Raw genomic sequence first — 22,866 nt, forward strand, 5'->3', positions numbered from 1 at the left:
TGAAATGGAGGCCTTGCCATGTCTTGAAACGTGGAACATGATCTAGCTTCAAACCTACACCGTAGATAACTGGTTCGATGCATCGTTTAATGTGCCTTATATCGGGATGGCTTCGAGAGGTATTATATTTAACGATTGCGAATGCAGTGGCGTATCCTAATTTTAGAGAATTCGCACCCCGGTAAACTGTGGTTGAAATGACGGGCCGAATTAGCTAGTAGGACTACCTTATCACATTGAGAGCTGTGAATTGACTTTGTGTTAGTAACAATGACGGTTGTGTTTGCATATGTAATTCAGATTTGATGTGTTTTGCGGACAATGCCCCAACACCAACAGTCGACACGGACGACTCTAAACTTACACAACCGTATGATCTAAAGCAGTGGTTCTCAACCTTTTTCACCTCGCGGACCGGCAAAAATTTAAAAGATATGTGGCGGACCGGCTGACCTTAAAAATTGAGATCAACCCCAAATGTAAGGTGTGCAGCCGTTAACGCATCGAAGGGACTATATAGTAATCATTTTGTGAATAATTACTGAGATAGGATATGTTCGCGGAGAGCGCGAAAATTTTGTCGGATTCACGAGCGAAATTCATCATTAATCTTCGTGATTTCACATATCACTATCAAATATTTATTTTCTCAGCCAATGTGATCAGATTCATCGGTAGACTTGATGTAGGGAGTGTTTTCGAAATTTTAGGGAAAGTTATGAATTATGATGCATCGTCGGGTGGGCAAATTGTTATTGTAGTCAATTTGTTGAGTGTTGTTATTTCTTGACCTCCATTCATGATTGTCCGTATAGTTTAAAGATATTGGAATCCCCAAACGTGCCAGGAACAAATGTCTTTCGTGAGGAGCGTACGATTCCAAGTTGGTATTTCTATATGGGGTGCATCATTTTCCTCGGCTGTTCGCATCTGTACTGTGAGACTCTGATTGCAAAGGGCGCTACGACGACATTAAAATCGAAAAATGAAGTCAGATTGAATCTTGCACAGCGCGAAAGAAATTTAATTAAAATATCTCCAAAATTGGGGATTAAATTCGTATATTCTATTTTCATGTCGACGGAAGCCAACACATACTAATTGAATTACGTATCCACAGCCGCACAAATTTCCTTTTACGGCCACAGGTTGGTCACCCCTGTACCAGAGAGTGCCAATTTGAGAGTTTTGTTCTTAATTAAATATGTTTATGATGGCATTCACGTGATTTTACGCTACTGTCTGCTGAGTGCTGAGTCGAAGTAAAATTGACTTGCCCAGATAAACATAGGCTAATTTCGTGCCGATGGCCGTGGATTAGCCGACCGCGCCAACTCGAATAATATTGTTCTCTTATATAGTATTCAGTGATGGAGTGTTTTGAAGTAAGACCAAGGACCTTGTCGAGCTATCTTGACCATTTCCCAATAATACAAGACGTAGCCTACTACGAGTACAATTCGGCGCACGATACCACCTGACAACAGCTATACCTGGCCATTCTCAAAATCAATGAATCGAAAACGTATGATCGTACGAATTGCGCGGTTTAGCGAGTCGCTCGCATGTCACCGGAGACAGCTTGAACTTCAAGTCAAACCGAACATGTTTGCGGGCCTGATCTTACCTCGCGAAGTTGTGCATCAGTTTCTAATTTGATGTTTTATTTATTCTACTAATGTACTAGCCTTCAACATCTTGCATCTTGAAAATAAGGGATAAAATCTTAATATAACTCGCGGACCGGCAGAAAAGACGTCGCGGACCGGCACCGGTCCGCGGACCGGCGGTTGAGAACCACTGATCTAAAGAACAATAAATCCCCACAGCCATTTCCTATACGCCATGCTTAACCGCAGCGTGATGTGATGTAGGCTACGTTACAAATTCGTGATTTTACGTAGATAGGGAATTGATACGTATTGAGTTCCTCGAATTGTACGCTGAAAAGACCCTACTGTTAACCTGCTATCTCGCGTGTCAGAGTTATGTTGTTGCTTGAAATAGAAAAATGTGTAATCCATGAGACAAACCAAAAATTGACGCGCAATGAGCCCACACCGGACGCCAGACTTGGACAACTAGAAAATTTTCAGCTTTTCCAAATTAGATTAGAATTAGAATTAGAGCTGAACATTTTTTTCAAATTAGATTAGAATTAGAATTAGAGCTACACAGCTTTTTCCAAATTAGATTAGAATTAGAATTAGAGTTACTCGGTTCTTTTCCAAATTAGATTAGAATTAGAATTACTGAATTTGCAAAAACTTTGACAATGAATGAAATTTAGAATGAGAAAAATAATTACAGTCAAAATCAAGTTCAGTTCATATCGAATCACGGTCCATTCCCATGAGCATGAGAATGGTTAACGTCTTTACACCAAGCTTGGCTCCTTTTGCACTATATAAGAAGTCACCAACACGCGGGCCACATGCGGCCGGTGATATGATTTGTGATTTTGGAAGAACGCGAGTAAAGCATTTCAAATGCTGAAATTGTTTTGAAAGCGTGGTCACTGGTCAGGCATCGTACGCAGCTCATAGCTCAAAATATAATGAAGTCTATGATCTTGATATTTCTTGTTGTATTTGTACTACTCAATAAAATATTACTTCTTTTGTGGTAACCATCACCATCGCCTATGTAAGTGAGCATGGCGTTGTACTAACGTAAAGTTTTAAAAACGTACTTTCCCAAATGTGTGGCCTATTTTGTCTCGGTATTGCATTCTTGCGACCACGACCTTTAGAAAGTTTTAAAAAGTGACCCGCAATTTGTTTTGAGTTGGCGACCTCTGCACTAAAGAGTTTCCTTCATGGCTGAAAACTATTTCCGGTGGAGCTGATGTTCCAGTCCTGTCTCGAGCAGCAGCCTTGAGATGAGGAAAACGATTTTCTCTTTTCCAGTAACTCAAATAATCACAGCCCATGCTCTTACTCTCTGCTTCGAAATATTTTTCCACTTCCACTTGTGATCGAAACTAGAATGTTGTTCGCATCGCAGACTACAAGCTACTATGCCAACATTACTATTTTTCGTCACAATTACTACCATGCCGGTACATTGTAAGTAATGCGATGGCGGTTTGACACTGTATTTTCTTGCGCGAAGAAGGATATTCTTGGTAATTCGCTGCAAAATTCCTCGGACAAAGAGGCATTTTCAGGAAAACAATAAATTAGATTATAATTAAAATTAGAGCATAGGATTAAGTTACATATTAGATTAGAATTAGAACTAGAGCATAAGAGGATTTCACAAATTAGATTAGAATTAGAATTAGAACATAAAAGCATTTCATAAATTAGATTAGAATTAGGTTACTGGCATTTCGCTCTAATTTAGTGAAATTAGACAACTAGAATTATCTAGTTGTCCAAGTCTGCCAGACGCATCGTTTCCAAGTGTGGGTTGCTAGGCAACGGATAGCGTCACAGATATTGCATTGTTTTACGCTGTGAAACCTATTGTCAATCGACGTCGATGCAATTACTATCGTATTCAAAGTGCCGGCGATTTGCGATCGCGTGGCTGACATTTCGGCATTTTCAATTCAACTGTGTTGTAAATGTTGACACTTCAGTTCCGATCAGTTTATTCATGTCATCTGTTTGAGTAGTCATTCAATTGATCGCATACGTTGGCCTAGAACTTGTAAATAGGCGTGTGATGTACAGTTATACGCTGAATGAAACATACAAAGGACGCGAGTTGCAAATTAATTGGCATGTGTCGGTAGGTGGGGATTTATGCAAGCGATGTAGAGATTGAATAATATATTTGTATTGGAATAAACACGAATATTCTCGGCTGACACTCGTCAGGGATAACTGTTGGACGAAAATATTCGGGCGTATATCAATCAGACATGGGGTAATCGTGATTAGTAATCGTAATCGATTACGACGATTACAGCATTTTCAAGTAATCGTAATCGCAATCGATTACATTCGAAAAAATTCCGAAGTAATCGTAATCGACTACTTCTCAAATCTAATCGATTTCTCTGTGAAAGAACGATTACTTTTTATTTGTACAAGGACTATGACATAAACTGAACAGTGTGAACATTCGTGAACAAAGAAAAGATGTTATACCAGGTTGGTGACAGCACAAACGTCTGATTTCCAAACGCCACTGCTCATTATTACGTCAGAAGCGCGTCATTATGTAAGAAGTGTCCACATTCGGTGTGAGGGCCAAATTTCGAATTTCAGAGCACGCTCGGGGCCGCACGAATACTATGGCTATGAAACGGACCCACACAGTCATCATGGCTATTTCGGTGTGGTGTTATTGCCCTGGCGAGATTTCAAAACTGTACACTGTTTACCGGTACTTATATGCTGCATTGCTTGGGTGTCCGTTGAGTGAATCAACTTTACACGTCTATACGCGCGAAGCGCGAGAAATTTCTTTACTTTCATGACTGAATCGGTCAATATGATCGGGAATGTCTCAATTGCATGTATTGCTATCAATTTTCCTCTTGTCTCTGATCACGTAATCTGATTTACCGGTAGAGCTGAGTGAGGTGTGTTTGAAAAGGTGTAGGCCCCCTCAATAGTAATTAAACATATCCGGGGGTATACCCGTTGGCAGGAACGTAACGGCACTTCGTCAGGACCCCGGGTTCCCACAGGGTGATACACTGACCCCACATGACGTTGTTCGCTTTTTGCCACGAAATTAAAGTTGTACTGTTTATTGAGACAGCGCGACGCGCGAATATTTCGATAATTCATGATAAAATCGGGAATTGCATGGTTGTTTCTTTGCCCACGTAATGTGATTTACCGGTAGAGCTGAGTGAGAGGTGTCTTTGAAACTCCAGACCCAATAAAATTAAACATCTTCGGGCGGGCAGACCCATAGATATGACTTCTCCACATTATGTTATTTCGTGACATCCTGCGTGCTATATCAAAAAATGTAGAATAGCCCAATCCTACGAAACTGGAAGATACCACGATTTCAGATTGGTATTTCTTCAATGGCATATAATTTTATTTCCTGCGGAATGGTATTTGTCTTGTGATGTTCAGATTGCCAAGACGAGAACATTCGGCGCCAGTCATTTCGGCGCCTACATGGACAAATAAACCTATATGTATTTTTAAATATAACGAGGCTTTTGGTATTTCGAAGTTTCTGGTCAGCATAAAAGCAGCCCTTTTCGGCCGAGGCTTTCTCGCCACCGATCGTTCTGACACACGTCTTGGAGTCACATGTTACATGGCCTAAAACTTTATATGTCTTGGTGCGTTGTGGTGCGGTCATGTCCAACGCTGATATGCCCATTTCTATAAATCTTGCGTATTTCGTCTTGGGGAAGAGCACCCAATAATCAAGATATGCGGCGAATTGAAATCGCGCATAGCGCGCAATATTTTTGAAGAAGTTGCATAAATTTTCAAAAAATACTCTATGATTTATGCTAATTAACGAAATAATTTTGGGCCCCCTTCGAGCTCGGCCCCCCTCAATTGGGGATTAGGGGTGCGGCAGTTACGGCCCTGAATATAGCACTACCAATTATGCTGCTTTTAGCCGACTAAGCAGTATGCATTTAGGCGTATTCAACCGTGAGTCACGTGTTGCACATATAGTTATCATCGGGCCAAGCCAAGCAAGAGTATTTTATAAATATAATTTTTTTTTTCATAAATCGATTTCTGAATATATTTTGGGGGCCGCAAGAAGGCTCTCTGGGGGCCGCACTTGGGAATCACTGGTCCACAGTAAATAGATATTCGATGTACCTACGTCGTTCATTAGTCTGATTGTAAGAACACCCGCCGTGCTGTATATCAGGTTATAAACGCGTTCCACACGCCACTACCTCTCAGCAGTATAATTTATCTCCGCTCTACCTATAGTTTAAAATAGTAACTTATGCGTTAATGTTTGGTTATGCTTATGTTTATTTAAACGCAGTTAGACCGTTGCTGCTTGGCGAGCAGTAGGCCTATCCAGTACGTAAGCTACGTACACCGGACAAAGATTTGAAATTTTGTACTCGTCAAATAAAACATTGCGGTTTTCATAACGAAGCAGTAAAAATCAACAGCTGGTTGGTTGGTTGATTATACCACTGCGCTATCTCGCCACACAATTAGTCTACCTAGCTGTAGAGCTGGGGCAACGTAATTCATAATTATGACCTCTGGTTTCTTGTTATAATTACTTTAGTGTATGTTCTTAATTCGTGACCTCCGGTTTGTTATATAATCAAAAGATATAGTAGTGGCTCAAACGTAGCAGACTGAACGAGAAAGTTTCGTGAGACGCATAAACAAATTGTCACGTCTTTATATCTGACTGCTTGTCTAGCAACTCAAGTTGTAAATTACTATAGGCCTTATAGGGTCAGTGGCTACAATATGATTTGAAAACATTTCATCATGGTTAAAAAGCATTCATTCAATGCGGCCGTTGAACTTAACAATCAGTCAAATTATCCATTGGTTTGCTGGTCAGATAGCGTTGTAAAACGTGTTGTAATATCACCTGCACTTATAATTAAGTCTGGTGATGAGTAGACTTAAATTTGAGTGCCGATCCAGACGCATTTGACTGCGAGCATACTTTTTGACGTGAGTTGAGTAACGAAATCGTTGCTGAGTAGAGAATCGCTACTCGACAACTAAGGAATTGGTCTTCACCCTAAATTATAAACTCCAGATTCCAAGCAAAATTTTCGAATAGCAATTTTTTTTGGTTATAGATTCATTTTTTATTATTTTTCTCGGATTTTCCAACGTCAAGGGGAGTCGCAAGTTGGCTAGCTGAGAGCCGCATGCAGCTCTCGGACCCGCGGTTGGCAATCATTGATCTAGAGAGGATTTTCAAGTTAATTAGATCTCTCGAAAATACTCTATAACTTATGTTGGTTTACGAAATACTTTTTGAGTCTCCTTCGAGCTCGTTCTCCACCCTATTGGAAAATTTGGGGTGCGGCAGTTATGGCCCTGGCAAGAATGCAAATCGTTGGGCGCGATAAATTGACCTCTATGAAAATGGGCAATGGATACATTATGGCGTAACAAACAAATGACGCATATTTTTAAAGGGAGTTTGTTATCTCATTAGGCCTTTTCAGCGCAATCCATATATTGTCTTTCAACATAGCTTCTAAGATGCAAAATAAATGTAATCGTGAGTAATCGTGATTACTTTTCAAATGTAATCGTAATCGTAATCGACTACTTCCTGATTTTGCTGTAAGCGTAATCGTAATCGTAATCGCGTCATTCGGAAGTAATCGTAATCGCAATCGATTACATTCATGAAGTAATCACCCCATGTCTGATATCAATATGAATATACTATTCAACGGTATTTTGAAATTCTGTACTTCCAAGTTCCAAGAGTCTCTTTTAGTACATATTGACAAGGTTGCTATTATACAATTCCGATTCAGCATCGCTATACCTCATTTATGACACGGCCCATGCTAAATACCTGTAATACACTGGTCGAAGATGTATTCATTGTAAAGCATGCGTTGCTGTATTTCGGGTCCGCGATCCGTGTAAAATTGAAGAAAATGTCGTCGCCTTGTTCGAGTTTATGATCCGACACACATCCTTTCCATGGTTGACTTCTTCACAAAATTAGGATTGCCTTTACGTCAGCGACTCACATTTCATCTATTGACGTATGAAGACTGTGTGGTGTGGAGTGTGCCTCCCATAGAATTTAAACGGGTCTTTTATTGCTCTCAGCAAAATTTACTTGACACGGTTTCTGCGCGGGCAGCTACGTGCTCCGAAGACTTATTAACGGCGCGGGGTGAATTATGGATTCCGCGCGTGACCTCATACGCTTCAAAGCTGGTCCTCACCATTTAGCAAACAGCACTTTTAACATTTCACGTTATGAAAACTACGATATGTTATACACGCGGCATGTCCGCATTATCAAAACTCATAAGCTATATCGTCGATTTCAGAGTTTGTATTGTGTGTTGCATGACCTGGTGGTATATTTGCTTTCGATGAGGTTTTGTGGTGTGATGGCCATAGCTTCATCGGCATTGAAGCTTATTTTGCGTATCATGTTACTTATTCTCGAGCGGTTTGTACATTAGCCACTACATAAACATAACTGTTTATTATGGTAATGTCAAGGTGCCAGCGAAATACGACGCTATTGATGAGGAATGAGCAATCACCTGGCTTGGCTCCACGCGAAAATACTGCCAAATATATAATGCCTAGAGCTCAATACCATTCTGGTAACCAATGCGCGTCACACACCAGGTAACTGATCGCACATAATTAGGTACGCGCCTTTGAAGTTGTGTCTCATTTCGTGATAAAATCGCATCGACGAGAAATTTTGAAATGATTTCCCTGCGTAACCGCGCGGCCTATTGGAAAAGGAAAATAAATAATCTTGACACCGGGGCGTTGTCTGGTTATCGGTCGTGCATTTTCGCAAACGCGAAACGAATGTCCTTCAATTGACGTATCACGGCTCCTGTGCCTTGAATACTCGCAGCACATTGATTGCGAGTACATTCCCTCGCGTTGCGGTAAACTATTTATCGTAGCTTCTCTTATTCGGTTCAATATAGACGCTCTGTCTGTTTTACAAGGGATTTATTAATTATCCCCGACCTCGCGGTTACACGCAGATTGATGCCCACCATAGAAAACCCCGGCAACATAATGAGATTATTGATAAGTGATGGTTGATTACCGCCAGTAACGTTGTGCAAGGCATTGATTCAGGATATCCATTATCCATGCTGTGCTGGCAGTACAAGAAATATTTTACCGACTTTGAAGTATATGCAACCAATAGTCACGCTGGCCATAAGGGTCAGCGCAACTCTTTGCTGTGGCACCCACAGTGACCAACTGACCATGCACTGCGAGGATGAGGATGTTATGAATGTTAGCAAGATTTCATCAACGATGCTAGGCTCTTTCCACACATTCCGTTAATACCCTTTGTATCGCAAACAAGGCATAATCACGATTTTGCATAAACTCTGATACGGTTTGAAGATTTCAGGTAATAGCTAAAAAGTAGTACATGTTTGGTGTGTTTTTCAGGGAAATCCTGGCAAGAACGGTGGATATGGGGACCCCGGAATACCTGGCATACTGGTAAGACCTTTGTGCGAATTTTATATGTCGTACATCGACCTGGAAGTTACCGTTGGTGCGGTGTGAACCTATTTTCATAATTGCTGATGCGGTGCTCTCGTAGCCTAGGGCAACGTGAGTTAGGGTTTCTATAAATATTCGTCGTTAAAATATGATTGTGCAATGTCGAAGTCTAAGAATATCTTATGCTCACTTATGCTAAATTCGTTGAAGCAGGTCATTTGTCACACCGGAGGTAGCAATTATTGCTGCACTGTCCCCCACCCACCCTCATAACTCCTTGGACGATATATAATTTGTAGATAATAGAACGTATGCTGTCACAAGAGTCATACATTTTACCTTTTTTTTCAAAAATCATTGAAAGTCACAAGTAGCGCTAACCCGGTACGCTGATCTCATACATTTTCGTGAGGAGATGGTTCTTTGGAACCGATCCTAAACGGCTAAATCCCGTTACTATGGTGATAACAAACTTATAAAAATGTGGGATTTCCTTAGGTAATAAAGCGACTCCTGTAGCCCCGTACCGCCGAAGTACGTTAGCTAAAACGCCACCAAAGGTATATCATGTTGACAAATCGCGTACTAGCTCGTGCAAGAGGTGTACATATAATGGTCGATCAAACAACACCCTAGTTCAGTACTATAAAAATATAGAGTGAACTCCTACGCTAACATACTGCCTTACACCGAAAATCAAAATAGTTCAGAGTGGACTGTCGCACCTAATGGCTCCGACGAAACTGTTTGATAACCACCGCATAATTATTCGCTAACGGCGATCAAGTATCGATAAAATGCTTAAGCAAACCCATGAAACTGTGCACATTTTACTGAGTTGTGTATAGAGAGCATAGTGCTGAAAATATCAAGTATTTCGTAGTACCATTTGTAGATAATTCATGATAGTACCATTTGTTATCATAGACTACCACTCAAATGTTCGGGTTATTCACATCAGGCAGATCGTCGAACAACTTTCTCGGGATGGCAAAATGTATTAGTGAACCCAACGCATTTAAAAATATGGCACGTTTCTCATTGCCGCTATATTAACAATATGAATAAGACTTACGCAACTTCAGAAAATCCAGTGAGGATCCATGCTCCCCCCTCTCAGATTTTGATCAATTAACGAATTAGTGACGAGATTTCATAGTGGTGGAGCGCCCGGCTCCTTGATCGGTAGGTCATCGTTTCGGTCCCCGGCCAGGTCAGACCAAAGACCTGTTTCGTGAAATTGGTATCCATGACTTCCCCGCTTGGCACTCAGCATTACCGTGATAGCATTGCGGCTATTTCTGCACCTCCCTTGTTCAGAGGCATATGCATATCATGCACTCATGGTGTGCATATGCACAGATCGTGTGTAGGTATATCATGAGTCGGCGCATATACCGCAAAAACATCAAGGACAAGAATATGTAACTTCCTATTCCTATTATTTCACCATAAGTAAACTTGCATCGTAGAATAGCCTGTGTCAATTATCGTTAATATGACGGCAATATAATGAAGGAACGTCACAAATAAAGAACACCCCCGGTCCAGCAGCAATAACTATAATTATAATCGGTTGAGCCCACTCAGTGCGTCAGAATGTAACCAAATCAATATCGAACCCTATTGCATCGGACATTAGGCCGAGGTGGATTTTTAACTGAGAGACCGTACTTGGCCGTTTCGGCATCCTCGTATCTGTTTATTACACTGCATTGTGTCCTGTGCATCGCATTCTTTTGTATTGAGCGGGTAAAATCATTAGTAGCCACTAATTATGAATTTATATTACCAATGTTATTGCTTCCTCCGAGTCTGCCAAATATTGTTGGGGACGTTGATAATATATTTATTCTCATAATTTAATGTCAGCTAACGCAATCACCAGTAAATTTGCGGGATTATTTATGTGCTATGTCGATGAAATTTTTATCAAAGCTGGGGTTTTATCGCGTTGTTTTATCGCGCTTTACAGGGAGTACGCGGTGGACCGGGATCGATCGGATCTCGGGGACCAAAGGGCCGAAAGGTTCGTAAGCACCATTGGCGCTAGTTTATTTTAGATTTTTTTCAAATATCAATTTCAGGGCGTAAAAGGAGCTGCCGGTCAAGAAGGTAGACCCGGATCTCGGGGACCGCAGGTCTGTTTTCGACTTTCGTGTTTTCCTGCCTGTTACTTGGACAACTAATTAATTCTGTTTGTCTAATTGGACTATTTAGTGCGAAATGCCGGTATCCAAATTGCAATCTGATTTGTGAAATATTTCTATGCTATAATTTTAATTGTAATCTAATTTCTGGTTATCCTGAAAATGCTACATAATAACAGTAGGCCTATAGTGCGAAACGAGCCGAGCTTGGTGTACAGAAATTTCCCGTTCTTATGCCTAGGAGAATAGACTGTTATTTGATCTGAGCTGAACCTAATTTTTGTTGTATATCTTTGTGATTCGGAATTTAATTGAATTTCCAAGTTTTTCGGAAATCAGTAATATTGTTTCTATGATGTTAATTCTAATCTAATATGAGAAATTGAATAGTATATTCATATTGAAATGAGCACGAATATTTTCGGCTGACATTTGTCAGGGGCAATCGTCAGCAACTATTAGAGAATTGGAAAGAACATTGCATATCAACATACCTAATGACGATTACCCCTGAAGAGTGTCAGCCGAAAATATTCGCGTTCATTTCAATATGTGTATGCCATTCAACTGTATATTGAAGCTCTGTACCTCCAAGAAGCTCTTCTAATATAGAAAATCTGACAGTTTTCTAATCGTTCAACTCTTATATCGAGTTCAATGTTCATAACAGGGAGAACGTGGAGATTTCGGTATCCCTGGTCCCCCAGGAAAACCTGGCAGCGTAGGGCCGATTGGGTACCCTGGCGTACGGGGAGAGAAAGGACTGCCGGGAAAGCAGGTGGGGGAATAATCGCGTTTCGTTTCCTAAAGTCTTCAGACCGGGTCAAAGTAACCATTGATGCTAGTCGAAGTGAATTACAGATAATGCTTTGTACTTCAGTAGTAGTTGAACTGGCGATTTCAGAGTCGTGCAAAACGACTTCAATTAGAAAATGGAAGCTTTGTGGGCATCATCTAGTCCAGTGGTTCCAAACCTTTATCGACTCATCGCCCCCTTATCAAGCTCGACACTAATTTTCGACACTCATATTTACGGATCCGAAAAAGGGGACGTATTTGTTCCCCTTACTCTGATCGCTGGGGAATTGACTAAAACAAAAAAATCATTTATATGAGTAGGTTCCGGGAAAACCGGTTTCCTAGTCCGCTAACGGTTGAGTTGACCTTTCTTTTAGTCAACTTTCGCGTCATATTGAGAATAAGCCGTCTTTACTTGCATTTTTTGGCCGTGGTAATTGAATATATCTCACTGGATGTTCTAACATTTTCGCCCACTAATCGCCCCTTTTCATTTTCGCCCCCTTGCTTACCAATGGGGGACGATGTCGCCCAAGCTGAGCACCACCGAATTACAGAGTGGAGGCTTTGGAAAGTATCCAGTGTGAGTGGGTACGAAGGAACGTTGAACAGGGCGTCACATACATTTGTATAGGACATTTGTTGAAACGCAGGATGACCATTGACATCACTTATTGCGATTTCGAAGATTGGTCCTGTGAGCGAATAAATATAGATGGCACTGACCAGAGTTCGTCAGTAGTGAAGTACGTCCACGGTTGTAGTGACTCGAGTCAATTTGTGCATTGACTCGACTTGTACTCGAGTCATTACGCATGACTCGAACAAGTCATTTGACTCGACATTCTGACCGCCAAGACAGGCATTTCGTTAGTGGCGAGGTATAGCCAAGTGCTATAATCCCCAGCTGCAACACTAATGGGTTGCGGGTTGGAGTCCGACCGAGGTCGACTCCAGAATTCCTACCTAAGTGTCGGAGGTTTATCTAGGCTCCTCCTCGCCATCTCATCATCTGAGCGGTTACTTATAAAAAGCCTAGAAGTGGGTCGCGATACAAGTTGACAGCTACGGAATAAAATGTAGAAAATGGGCCTGGTATAAACTCCCCTTCTGCTAGAGTAGAAGCCCTGACTACGTCTACCACCACTGGAATTGACACGTGTGTACTGTGTAGCCCAGGACGGAGGTCGGAGGCAAAAACTCCTCAGCCATCTCCTGAATCTTGCTTCTGTCGTCATGACATTATATGTATTCAGCACCAAGTTTTCATCATGGCTACCCTACTGGATATTCAGATTCAGCCTGTTTAAACGTACGATTTGTCAACAGGGTGAGCGTGGCAGTACTGGCGCGGCTGGCTTTGTAGGATCAGAGGGCCTTCCGGGCGTCAGGGGCAACAGAGGTTTACCTGGAATTACCGGACTCCCAGGAATCAGAGTAAGAGCATTCGCGATTAAGTTTACCAATCGGCTGCGTACGTTATATAGATATTGTATGGTTACAGGGTCCTGCGGGTGACCGTGGTTTTCGTGGTGTTACGGGCGAACAAGGTCAACAGGTATGAATAAAAGTAATTATTGTTGGCGTTGATGATGAATTTAAAATTTTTTTTCCTATCGTCAAAAGGGCTGGCCTGGCGATGTTGGGTATCCCGGCAGACCAGGACCAATCGGACCTCGCGGATCTGACGTGAGTTCATTTAAGCACTGTACATTTCGAACGCTAATATGCACCGCTGGAGACGAAAACCACATGGTTTATGCGCCATTTGCTCTTACTGTGACATCCCTTCAAAAGTTGTTACAGGGTGTCCCATGAGGGCATCGGGTGCATATACTACTGACCACCAAGTATATTAGATAAATCGTCGATTCATCACATACATGCTTTAGATCAGTGATTCTCAACCGGTTGTCCGCATCAGGTTTTCGACCGGTCTACCGAATATATTTTATTCATTCTCATTTTCAAAATATATAAGAGTTTTTCCATTGAATAAAATAATGAAGGACCAAATTTTAAATTGATTTCGTAATTGAGAACGTAATACAGAACGTGTTCCAAGTTCATAGAGTTGACGGTCTGCTTTCTACTTGTTCTACGTCACAGCGCTGTACGAAACTATTCAAAATTAGTCGACTGCTTGTTTAAGACTAGTAATATACGATAGATGAGAAGAGTTTTAAAACATAATTCGACGAATTTCGACAGTATAATGTAGCGACATTTGGCTGTGTAATACAATCTAACGCGACTTCTGGACTTCACCTCGTAGAAACGTTAAACATGAAAAGTCTAACATCAAATATATTGCAGCTAATTTGCCATTCGATTAAAGTTCCAATATTTTGTTTTGAATTGCACAGAGCATGCGTTCCTCTTAATTTCATTTTGCGCTCTGATTTTTGAATGTTCACTTGTCCCCAATCTGAAGAAGGTTGAGAAAACCACTGCTTTGGATAGTGATGGACAATGGTCACGTATTACGCCACTCTTCAACTCACAGGGCAGCTCAGGCAAAGAAGGATACCCCGGCGAACCTGGAATCAAGGGTGTGGCTGGAAGGACCGGGGCAACGGTGAGTCGCCACTAATGGTACAGCTTACGTTGATAACGGCGCAATGTTACCAATATCTTAACTTGTTTGCTAACACACTCACGAGTCTTCAAAGCCGTTCTTATCTTTGCAGGGGCACGCCGGGGATGTTGGAATTCGAGGATACAAGGTATGTGGTTTGTCAAAGCAATATGTACGGCTATAGGTCCTGAGCGGCAGATATAACTAAATGATTATCTCGCAAAATCAACCGTTGACTAAAGCTGTGCAATTGGTGTTATTCATGCATACAAATCGTCTGATGTTATACTCGACACCTGCAATCCGTTCAGCGATAACAATGACTTATGTATAACATGATGCGGTCAACATAGTCAGCGTTGCTAACTCAAATAGTGACGCCGTAAATTTCCACTCAGAAACAAGTACAAGTAGCAATTTCCAAGACATCAAAACCATTTCAAGTGTAAGTAAAAAATGAAAGGTATGAAAACTACTGAAATAGATAGTTTCAAAAAGTGAATTTCATTTATGGGTCTCATTCCTTTAGCACTTAATCGGAGGTGGCTGCTTTTGCAATTGCGAGATGTATGCATCCTGTAATGCCAGATGACGAATGACAATAGGTGTGGTTCTCAAACTTTTTTAGACACGCACCCTTTTATGATAGTGAAAAAAATCGCGCCCCCTTATCTTCATATCACAAAATGGAAGCGGAATGCTAGCAATCCCAACGGATAGATTGATGCTGGCATGGAAGGTTATGACTGTAGACGAGGGAATTCTCAAATATGAAATTCGGACAGAGCAAGAACCATAAATTGAAGGTTCTTCGCGTGGGACGGGAAACACATTCGGTTGACTGCAGCTTTGCGCCCTTCTTCAAATGCTTTCACGTGCCCCCCTCCCCACTTTGAGAACCACTGCCCTAGATTGATTACATATAGGCACGGTATTCTAAAATCTATTGAGATCCCGCAATGCAGGGAATATTTCACCTGCTTCTTATGATATTTTCACTCGTAAAAGTATCACTTACAGTCCATAATCTCACTCCCGTACAATCAAAGCTCCAATGAATTATCGTGGAATATGCCGTCCACGGAAATATATCGAGCGTGACCAAACGAAGTGACCGAAAAAACATGTGCGCGACCAGCTTTGTCTTTATTGGATCTCAAAATTTACTAACATGGAAAACCTTACACTCATCTGCAAGCCTTTAACTAACCCCGAATATTAGCTAATCACAAAAACAAAAATCGACCACATTACACGCCTAATACATTGCTATAGAACAGTGGTTCCCAACCGGTGTGGAATTCCTCACTGGTGGAGAAGTCAATGGTTTCTGGTGGAGAATAGACGCATTTGTTGAGCATTATATACAGGATAGTCTACATATTTACGGATACACATGCGCGAATACCGTTACCATTACTGCTCTGAAATGTATGTATCGAAAATTATAAATTGATATTTTCCTCGGAGGACGCCTGAATGTCCTCTTTTCGGGAATTTGTCCCCTTTTTCTATGAAAAAGATTTAAATACCACGATATATGCGAGCCCGATGCGACGAACGTCAGGGTTGCGTAAAAAAATCGAAATCAGAGTCAAAGTGATGACCTATTTTTTAGTCAACACAATACTATCGGTCGAGAAATTTCCAACATCACCAGTTTTCTTGGAGCTTGCAGAAGTTATAAAAAATGTCTTTTTAGGATCCCAAAATAGGGTAACCCTATTTTAAAGGGTATTATAGGAGTTTTGGGTAGTGGGCTATGAAGATTCCGAATATATCTGAAGTGGGAAATGAAGGCAAAAAGGTTGGGAGTCACTGCTATAGGATATCGGTGCACAAAATAAACTGTACACCAACAAGAATATTACAGTGAATATGTACTGCAAATCCGTGAGACCTTAGCATAGCGGTATGAGTCGGATGTGTGTCTTGACCTTAAGTGAACGCTGTTGGCATGCGTCTCAAGGCACCCCGGTTAAGAACCACTGATCCTGATATCTTAGTAGTGCATGGGAATCACGACTGGTACCCAACGCTCTAATCCCCTTCTAAACATTGTTTCTCTTACCATTATTCAAATTTTCTCAGGGCGAAAAAGGACGAACTGGTCGCCCGGGTCCTCCTGTGAGTGGATGTCACCATTTAGCAATTATCAATTCCATAACAAATATATTGGTGCATTTTGCCAGGGTGATGATATCTATGTGCCTGCGACTTCGTCAAGACCTCGTAACAATGTCAAAGCTTTAAACGACGGTTTTCTTGTCTTTGGGCCGCCCGACTTGAATTCGGATGTGAACTACGTGTACGGCGATGTCGACTCCCCTGTCTCTCCGCTGTACGACTACGGGCATATAACGGATGAATTCGTACGTTCGATTTATTTTTGTTGCAAAGTAAAGACGCTTCCATGACAGTTTGGTAGTTAGATGCGTTGTTGGGAACTTCGAAAAGTACTCTTAGAACGTTATATATATGCGCGTGTTGCACAGGATCATACAGAATGCAGTATTTGTTGTATGGTTTGGTATCGAAAATACCGTACAACACAACGAACCTGTTTTATGCGATGCGCGCCGATTACTGCAGTACGCAACTACAATTTATTTTCCGCTTAATTCGGACAAAGCCAATTCGTCCAAAATTGAGCGGAAGCAAACTATCCGAATTGAGCGGAGTCGACTGTAATTGTGAAGTCGTGATCAACCCACATCATTGTCACTAAGTACAATGAAATAGGAATAGTCGAGTGCCAAATTATATGTATCATGCAGAACTGATGTTATATTCTTCGTTGCTAAAAAGGTATACATCTGAACTTTTCCCTTCATTCATATCGTAATTGCTGTGGCGTGATAATGACCGTCTCTGTCATGTACTGTACACTTTCGCCTGCAAAGGATAGCTACCTCCTTCAAATCATCAGAAACGCTTAAATCCAATGTCCATTTACAGTCGATGGAACTACAAACTACTATGATGCAAATCCACGATGCTCTCCCGACACGAGTGGCCAAGGGCACTCGCAAGACCACACCGGCGGTTTCCTGTCAGCAAATTTACCACGAAGCGGTCTTGAAAATCACGCCTAGTCAGTCGGAAGACGATTTACGAAATGGTATACAATACAGGGCCGTTGATGTTCCATTGGCGCGAAACAAACCATTCATTTATTTCGACTGCAGGCTTCTATTGGATCGATCCTAACGAAGGAAGCTATCACGATGCGTTCGAAGCGCGGTGTTTATTTGTGCGAGTCGCCAAAACATGCTTGCCCGCCAATGCTTTTGTCGGAGAAACAAGAAAAGGTGAGGCAGAAATTGTCTTATCCGATTTCAGCGAACAACTCTGAACCATCTTTGCAAATTAATCTGCTTGCATAGGTGGTTACTGTTCACTGTGTTCAGTTGCGAAATGTTGCTGCCCTTTCACAGTACTCACGTAGGCTTGCTCTCGCAGTTACACTAACACAGTAGTTTCACATCTACGTCAAATGTTCTGACGCAAAACTACTTACATACATTGGCTTTTGTCAAGGATGAAATAGTGTTCTGATTGGTTTGCGCACTCTTAGCAATGGCGAGAGAGCGTACAGTGGTATAATCTACAGCTGCAACACCAATGGGTTGCGGGTTCGAGTCCGACCGAGGCCTACTCCGGAATTCCTACCTAATTGTTGGAGGTTTATGTAGGCTCCTCCTCGCCCTCTCATCCGTGTAAGCGGCGTTTTATAATAGCCTAGAAGTTGGTCGTGATGCATGTCGGAAGCTGCGGAATAAAAATGAAGAAAATTGGCCTGGTGTAAATGACCATAGTAGTTGACAAACAATCTGAATAACACAAACAACAACAGGGAGTAAAGAGGCAAAACCTCCCCGAGAAGAAGTAATTCGTTAGTGACCCTCCCTGCTAATGAATACTTTACCAAACCAATACGTTCGAACACGAACAAACATGCCTACATCACTCTCATTACTATTTCCAGATTCAAGCCCCGACATGCTCGGGTATTTTCGCACAATGCTACGGAGCAAGCACGTCATCCCGCCCGGGAGCTTCGAGGAATATTCCGACTCTACCTTGGCGATGTCGCAAGTCAGATTCCTGCATCTGATGGCTGCTCACGCGGAGCAGACAATATTGATAAAATGCCGCGATGTGGCTCTGCGGTCTGATAATACGGTAATAGTGTTGTTTATAGATAACTAACCTACGAATAGATGCAAAACACGTGACTGCATGCTTGAGCAACAAGATATCCCTCATAATTTCTCGTCGCAGCGGAAACAGCTATGGTGATGTTAATAGCTGGCGACACGGGTGACATATTTATTAAAATTGGTCGTAAACGGAAGCTACTGTCGCGCTGATTCCGAAAATATAAATTATAATCCAGTCAAGGCGCTGAAACCAACCTGAAATCGTCATCAAAGTCGGAAATCGGTATTGTTCCTTACGGGATCACAGTAGCAGGTCATAGTCCTGTGGTGCTGCGATTGTTTGGAAACTTCCGATTTAAGACTTCAGAGGAAGTTCAGTGTCAATTTTAGTATTGATTCCATCATTTCCAAACACCACAAGACTGCGATACAATGAAAAGATAGGAAGGTGTCGAAACGACTTGGATTAGTCTTTGAAATCAGGCACCCAGCTGGGCCTAAGCGATGTAAAGAGGAGGCATGTACACTGAAAGAAAAATATAAAAAAGATAATACCAAAAGTCAGGCGACAAAACAAGGTGGTTTGTGACGGACCTAATACACTGATACTGATATTGCCCAACAACGTAGTTTCGCATTTATCCGTGTTCTGTAGCTTGGCTATCTATAGTTGATAATTCCAGACGTGGAATTTCAACGCTTGCTGTCTGTCTGACTTCAGAATTCTTCGATCCGAAGTTACATATTCGAGTACGCAACGCTGCGATCGTGGAAAGGCGATCTTCTGACAGTGCAGACGTCGAATCAGACTGTTGGAAGACAAGATATCTCCGTGAAGTTCAATGTGATGGCTGACAATTGCGGGGTTGGTGACATATGTAATGATTTTGATATGGCTGAAAGCTGTATCAGTACAACATCGAGCCGGTGGTCGTAAGACTTTGCACCGTGTCTGGTCGAGTCACATCTCCACTAATCACTTAGCAAAATAGGTGTAGGCCTACACCTGTTTCAACTTAGCGCTAACCATCATAAGGCAATGTGTTCATCGCCGCATGCTAAATGAAAATAATATTGCATTGCTCAAGATGAGAAAAACGCACCTCAGAAACTCATTGACCAATACAATGATCAAGATAGGACTGAAATAATTTCATCAAACATCTTGATCAGTAACTGGTTGATATTCAGCCTTACCGGAATTGCAAATTGACCGATTAGTTATTTTCCAACTTGTCAGCACTAGGAGATGGACGCAATAGTGACTGGGCTTGTGAATTGGACGGTATAGTTATTATTGTAAGCTCTATCGTTGCATACAACATAACACACATGATACAATTGAATTCTATAATCATATTGAAATGAACCCGTATATTTTTGGCTGACACTCCTCAGGGGTAATCGTCAGCAACTAGTAGAGAGTGGAAAAGAACATTGTATGTATAGCCTATTGGTATATATATTTGGTGATATATAATATATATACAATATATATATTATATTCTGATATAATATATATGATATATAATATTCTGATATACAATAGTCTTGTAACTGTTGTCAATTTTCTGCCAGTTACTGACAATTACCCCTGACGAGAGTCAGTCGATAATATTCAAGTTTATTTCAATATGAACATAGTATTTAATTGTGTATTGAAGTTTTGTACCTCCAAGAAGCCCCCCAACAGCAATCAGTTTTAAGTGAATCATTACTCCCAGGGCGCCGATGGTACGTGGAAGGGAGCTGCTATAAGGATATCCACCGATTACCCCGAAAGATTCCCGATCGTCGGGGTGAACTGGCCGGATGGTCGCTCAACAGATCAGCTCTTTTTCGATTTTGGACAAGTTTGCTACAGATAATTTGGACCAGACTCTCTACCTCTGCTTGTATACTCAGAATTTAGCTGGGCTGCCTGATCGTAACAGTGGGATCGCGTGTATTTTCAAACTATCACATTCGGAGGTAGTATAAATAAAAACAAGGAGCGGCGTAATTATGAAGCATATTCTCGAAGACGATAGTGGGAATACAATGTTACAAATGATCCATAACAACGCGTTTGTAACAGCTGCGAAGCAAGTGTATGGTGCAACGACTCTTGTTGTTATTTTGGCGGCGTATCAGCATCGATGCCGTCATGGATTGCATTGCGGTAAACTTGATGTTAATAATATAGCTGATTAGACCCCAACCGATTTTCGCCGATATCACAATTTGAGCAGAATATCGGTGTTGGCCATTAGAGGTAAACAATATCGCAATCTTTCGTGGCGTCATATTGTAGTGGCAGTAATCAGACTGGGAGCCTGTAGCTTTCTCATAGCTTACAAATGTCCAGATTCATCTTTCCTAGTTTGCTTCGTGTGCAATCATAGCAATGATTGTGCAACTGTCCATATGTAGGCTCTGAAGTTTTGGATGCTATATGCTAGATGCCATATCCTTTGAATATCGGCAGAATATATCGGCGTTATCGATAAAGCTGCTAGTCATCGGTTTTATCGGTATCCGGCTCTATTGCTAGAGGTTTTTGTATGTTAGTGGTACTGCGTAATACCGTGCTCAGTATATGAATCCGTAACTCTAGATCTATACAACGATAATCAGTTTGGACGGTTTTGAAACTTCAATCAATCAATTTATTCTGTTGCTTTGTCGAATCGAGATTGGTGCTCACAGTAATGAATTAATTGCTGCTTTCGTTTCTTTTTACTAGTTTGTTGTTGTTACCACGTAATAATATCATGTAATGTTACACGGCGTTGGTTTGCATTAGTTAGAGTTGATTTTCCATAATATTTATGCAGCGCATACGTGACACATCATGATAACTTTATAAGTACTGGATTCTTTTAACGTGCCCACCGCATCGAGAAGTGCTGCTTGGTATTTGCGTTAAAACCGTGACGGACCCTCTTCATTCACTATCGGCTATCTTAACGCACTTTCATCTAACGTATATTTGTATTTGCCGCATGTGCCATTTGTATCGTGTGACTTTTAGCTTAGCGTCCGTGTTCGGGTTTATGGTAACCCATTTAGCGAATTCTAACAAGCAACACTTCTTCATTTAACCATGCATTGAGCCAGAATACTTTTTAATAAAATATATAACTTACGATTGAGGTGCTTGAAATATAGTTTGTTGAAGTAGAAGAGGACTTCGACACGTCGACTTTCCAAGCTAGTATTCAGCGGTCGCTTGCCATTCGATTCATGTATCATGTATATATCATGTATTACTGGGATTGATTATTCAACTTTTACCATTCACAACGAAGTGAATGTGGCAAGAAAACAAAATAAGGAGGGTCTGATATCGAATGCGACCTTCTCATGTAATAATAACATATATAGGCTACGACCCGCGAAGAAATGTTAGTTACATGAAAAAATGCTTGTATGAGCCAGCGCATTTCTGTCAAAAGTTCAGATCAGAATCCTTCAAGGCAAACCCGCAAGTTGAATATCGGAGTTCACATAATATTTATTGGTAACTGATGATAACTTCCCCTATGCGCGACAAAATCAGGTTATTGAATAAAAGTCGAGAAAAACGTTAACGCCCAAAGTAAGCATATCCACATGTTAATTTTACCCCAATTGGACTTGCCTCAAACGTATCAGATTAGAAGCTTTATTATAAACCAATAATACGGGCCGCAAATCATTCAAAATTGAAATCTCTTCGCAGGTTGCACGCATTTTCTGTAAAATTCATTTAGAAAGTATTCTCATTATGTTTATGAGTAGGATCGCCATGGTCGCTACGACTTAAGACACGCCGAATATAATTTGATTTCACACCCATTCGAATGGGTGCAAACGACTCGAATGCACCAATTTTCATGTAGTCATACCTACGGCGAGGAAGGGGTTCACTCCAAGAAAGCATAAAAATACGGAACACTTGAACAGAACTCGTTTAACCTCTGGAATAGCCAACGAAAACCGGTGTATTTGACTCATGTCCACCCACTGTAAAAGCATGTGAACGCATATTTTGTACTAGAAAGTTCCGAAGGACTGATCACCAGACTACA

General features: G+C 41.3%; 1 protein-coding gene across 2 annotated transcripts in view; it reads left to right on the forward strand.

Moving 5' to 3' along the window:
* The window catches only part of LOC145459153 (uncharacterized), a 97,716-nt gene extending 75,772 nt beyond the window's left edge, over positions 1-21,944 (forward strand). For both annotated transcript variants that reach the window (XM_080337780.1, XM_080337781.1), the window contains exons 46-61: positions 9,069-9,122; positions 11,101-11,154; positions 11,213-11,266; positions 11,946-12,053; positions 13,403-13,510; positions 13,578-13,631; positions 13,700-13,762; positions 14,580-14,651; positions 14,764-14,799; positions 16,743-16,778; positions 16,844-17,023; positions 17,610-17,772; positions 17,840-17,962; positions 18,640-18,836; positions 19,536-19,679; positions 20,539-21,944. In XM_080337780.1, coding sequence (XP_080193906.1) covers positions 9,069-9,122; positions 11,101-11,154; positions 11,213-11,266; positions 11,946-12,053; positions 13,403-13,510; positions 13,578-13,631; positions 13,700-13,762; positions 14,580-14,651; positions 14,764-14,799; positions 16,743-16,778; positions 16,844-17,023; positions 17,610-17,772; positions 17,840-17,962; positions 18,640-18,836; positions 19,536-19,679; positions 20,539-20,682 — 1,590 coding nt within the window. In that variant the 3' untranslated portion in view covers positions 20,683-21,944. The remainder of the gene's footprint in view (positions 1-9,068; positions 9,123-11,100; positions 11,155-11,212; positions 11,267-11,945; positions 12,054-13,402; positions 13,511-13,577; positions 13,632-13,699; positions 13,763-14,579; positions 14,652-14,763; positions 14,800-16,742; positions 16,779-16,843; positions 17,024-17,609; positions 17,773-17,839; positions 17,963-18,639; positions 18,837-19,535; positions 19,680-20,538) is intronic.
* The last annotated feature ends 922 nt before the right edge of the window (positions 21,945-22,866 follow it).

Source organism: Botryllus schlosseri, chromosome 16, assembly GCF_051294905.1.
Source record: "Botryllus schlosseri isolate E-star chromosome 16, Bs_hap1, whole genome shotgun sequence".
Lineage (NCBI taxonomy): Eukaryota > Metazoa > Chordata > Ascidiacea > Stolidobranchia > Styelidae > Botryllus > Botryllus schlosseri.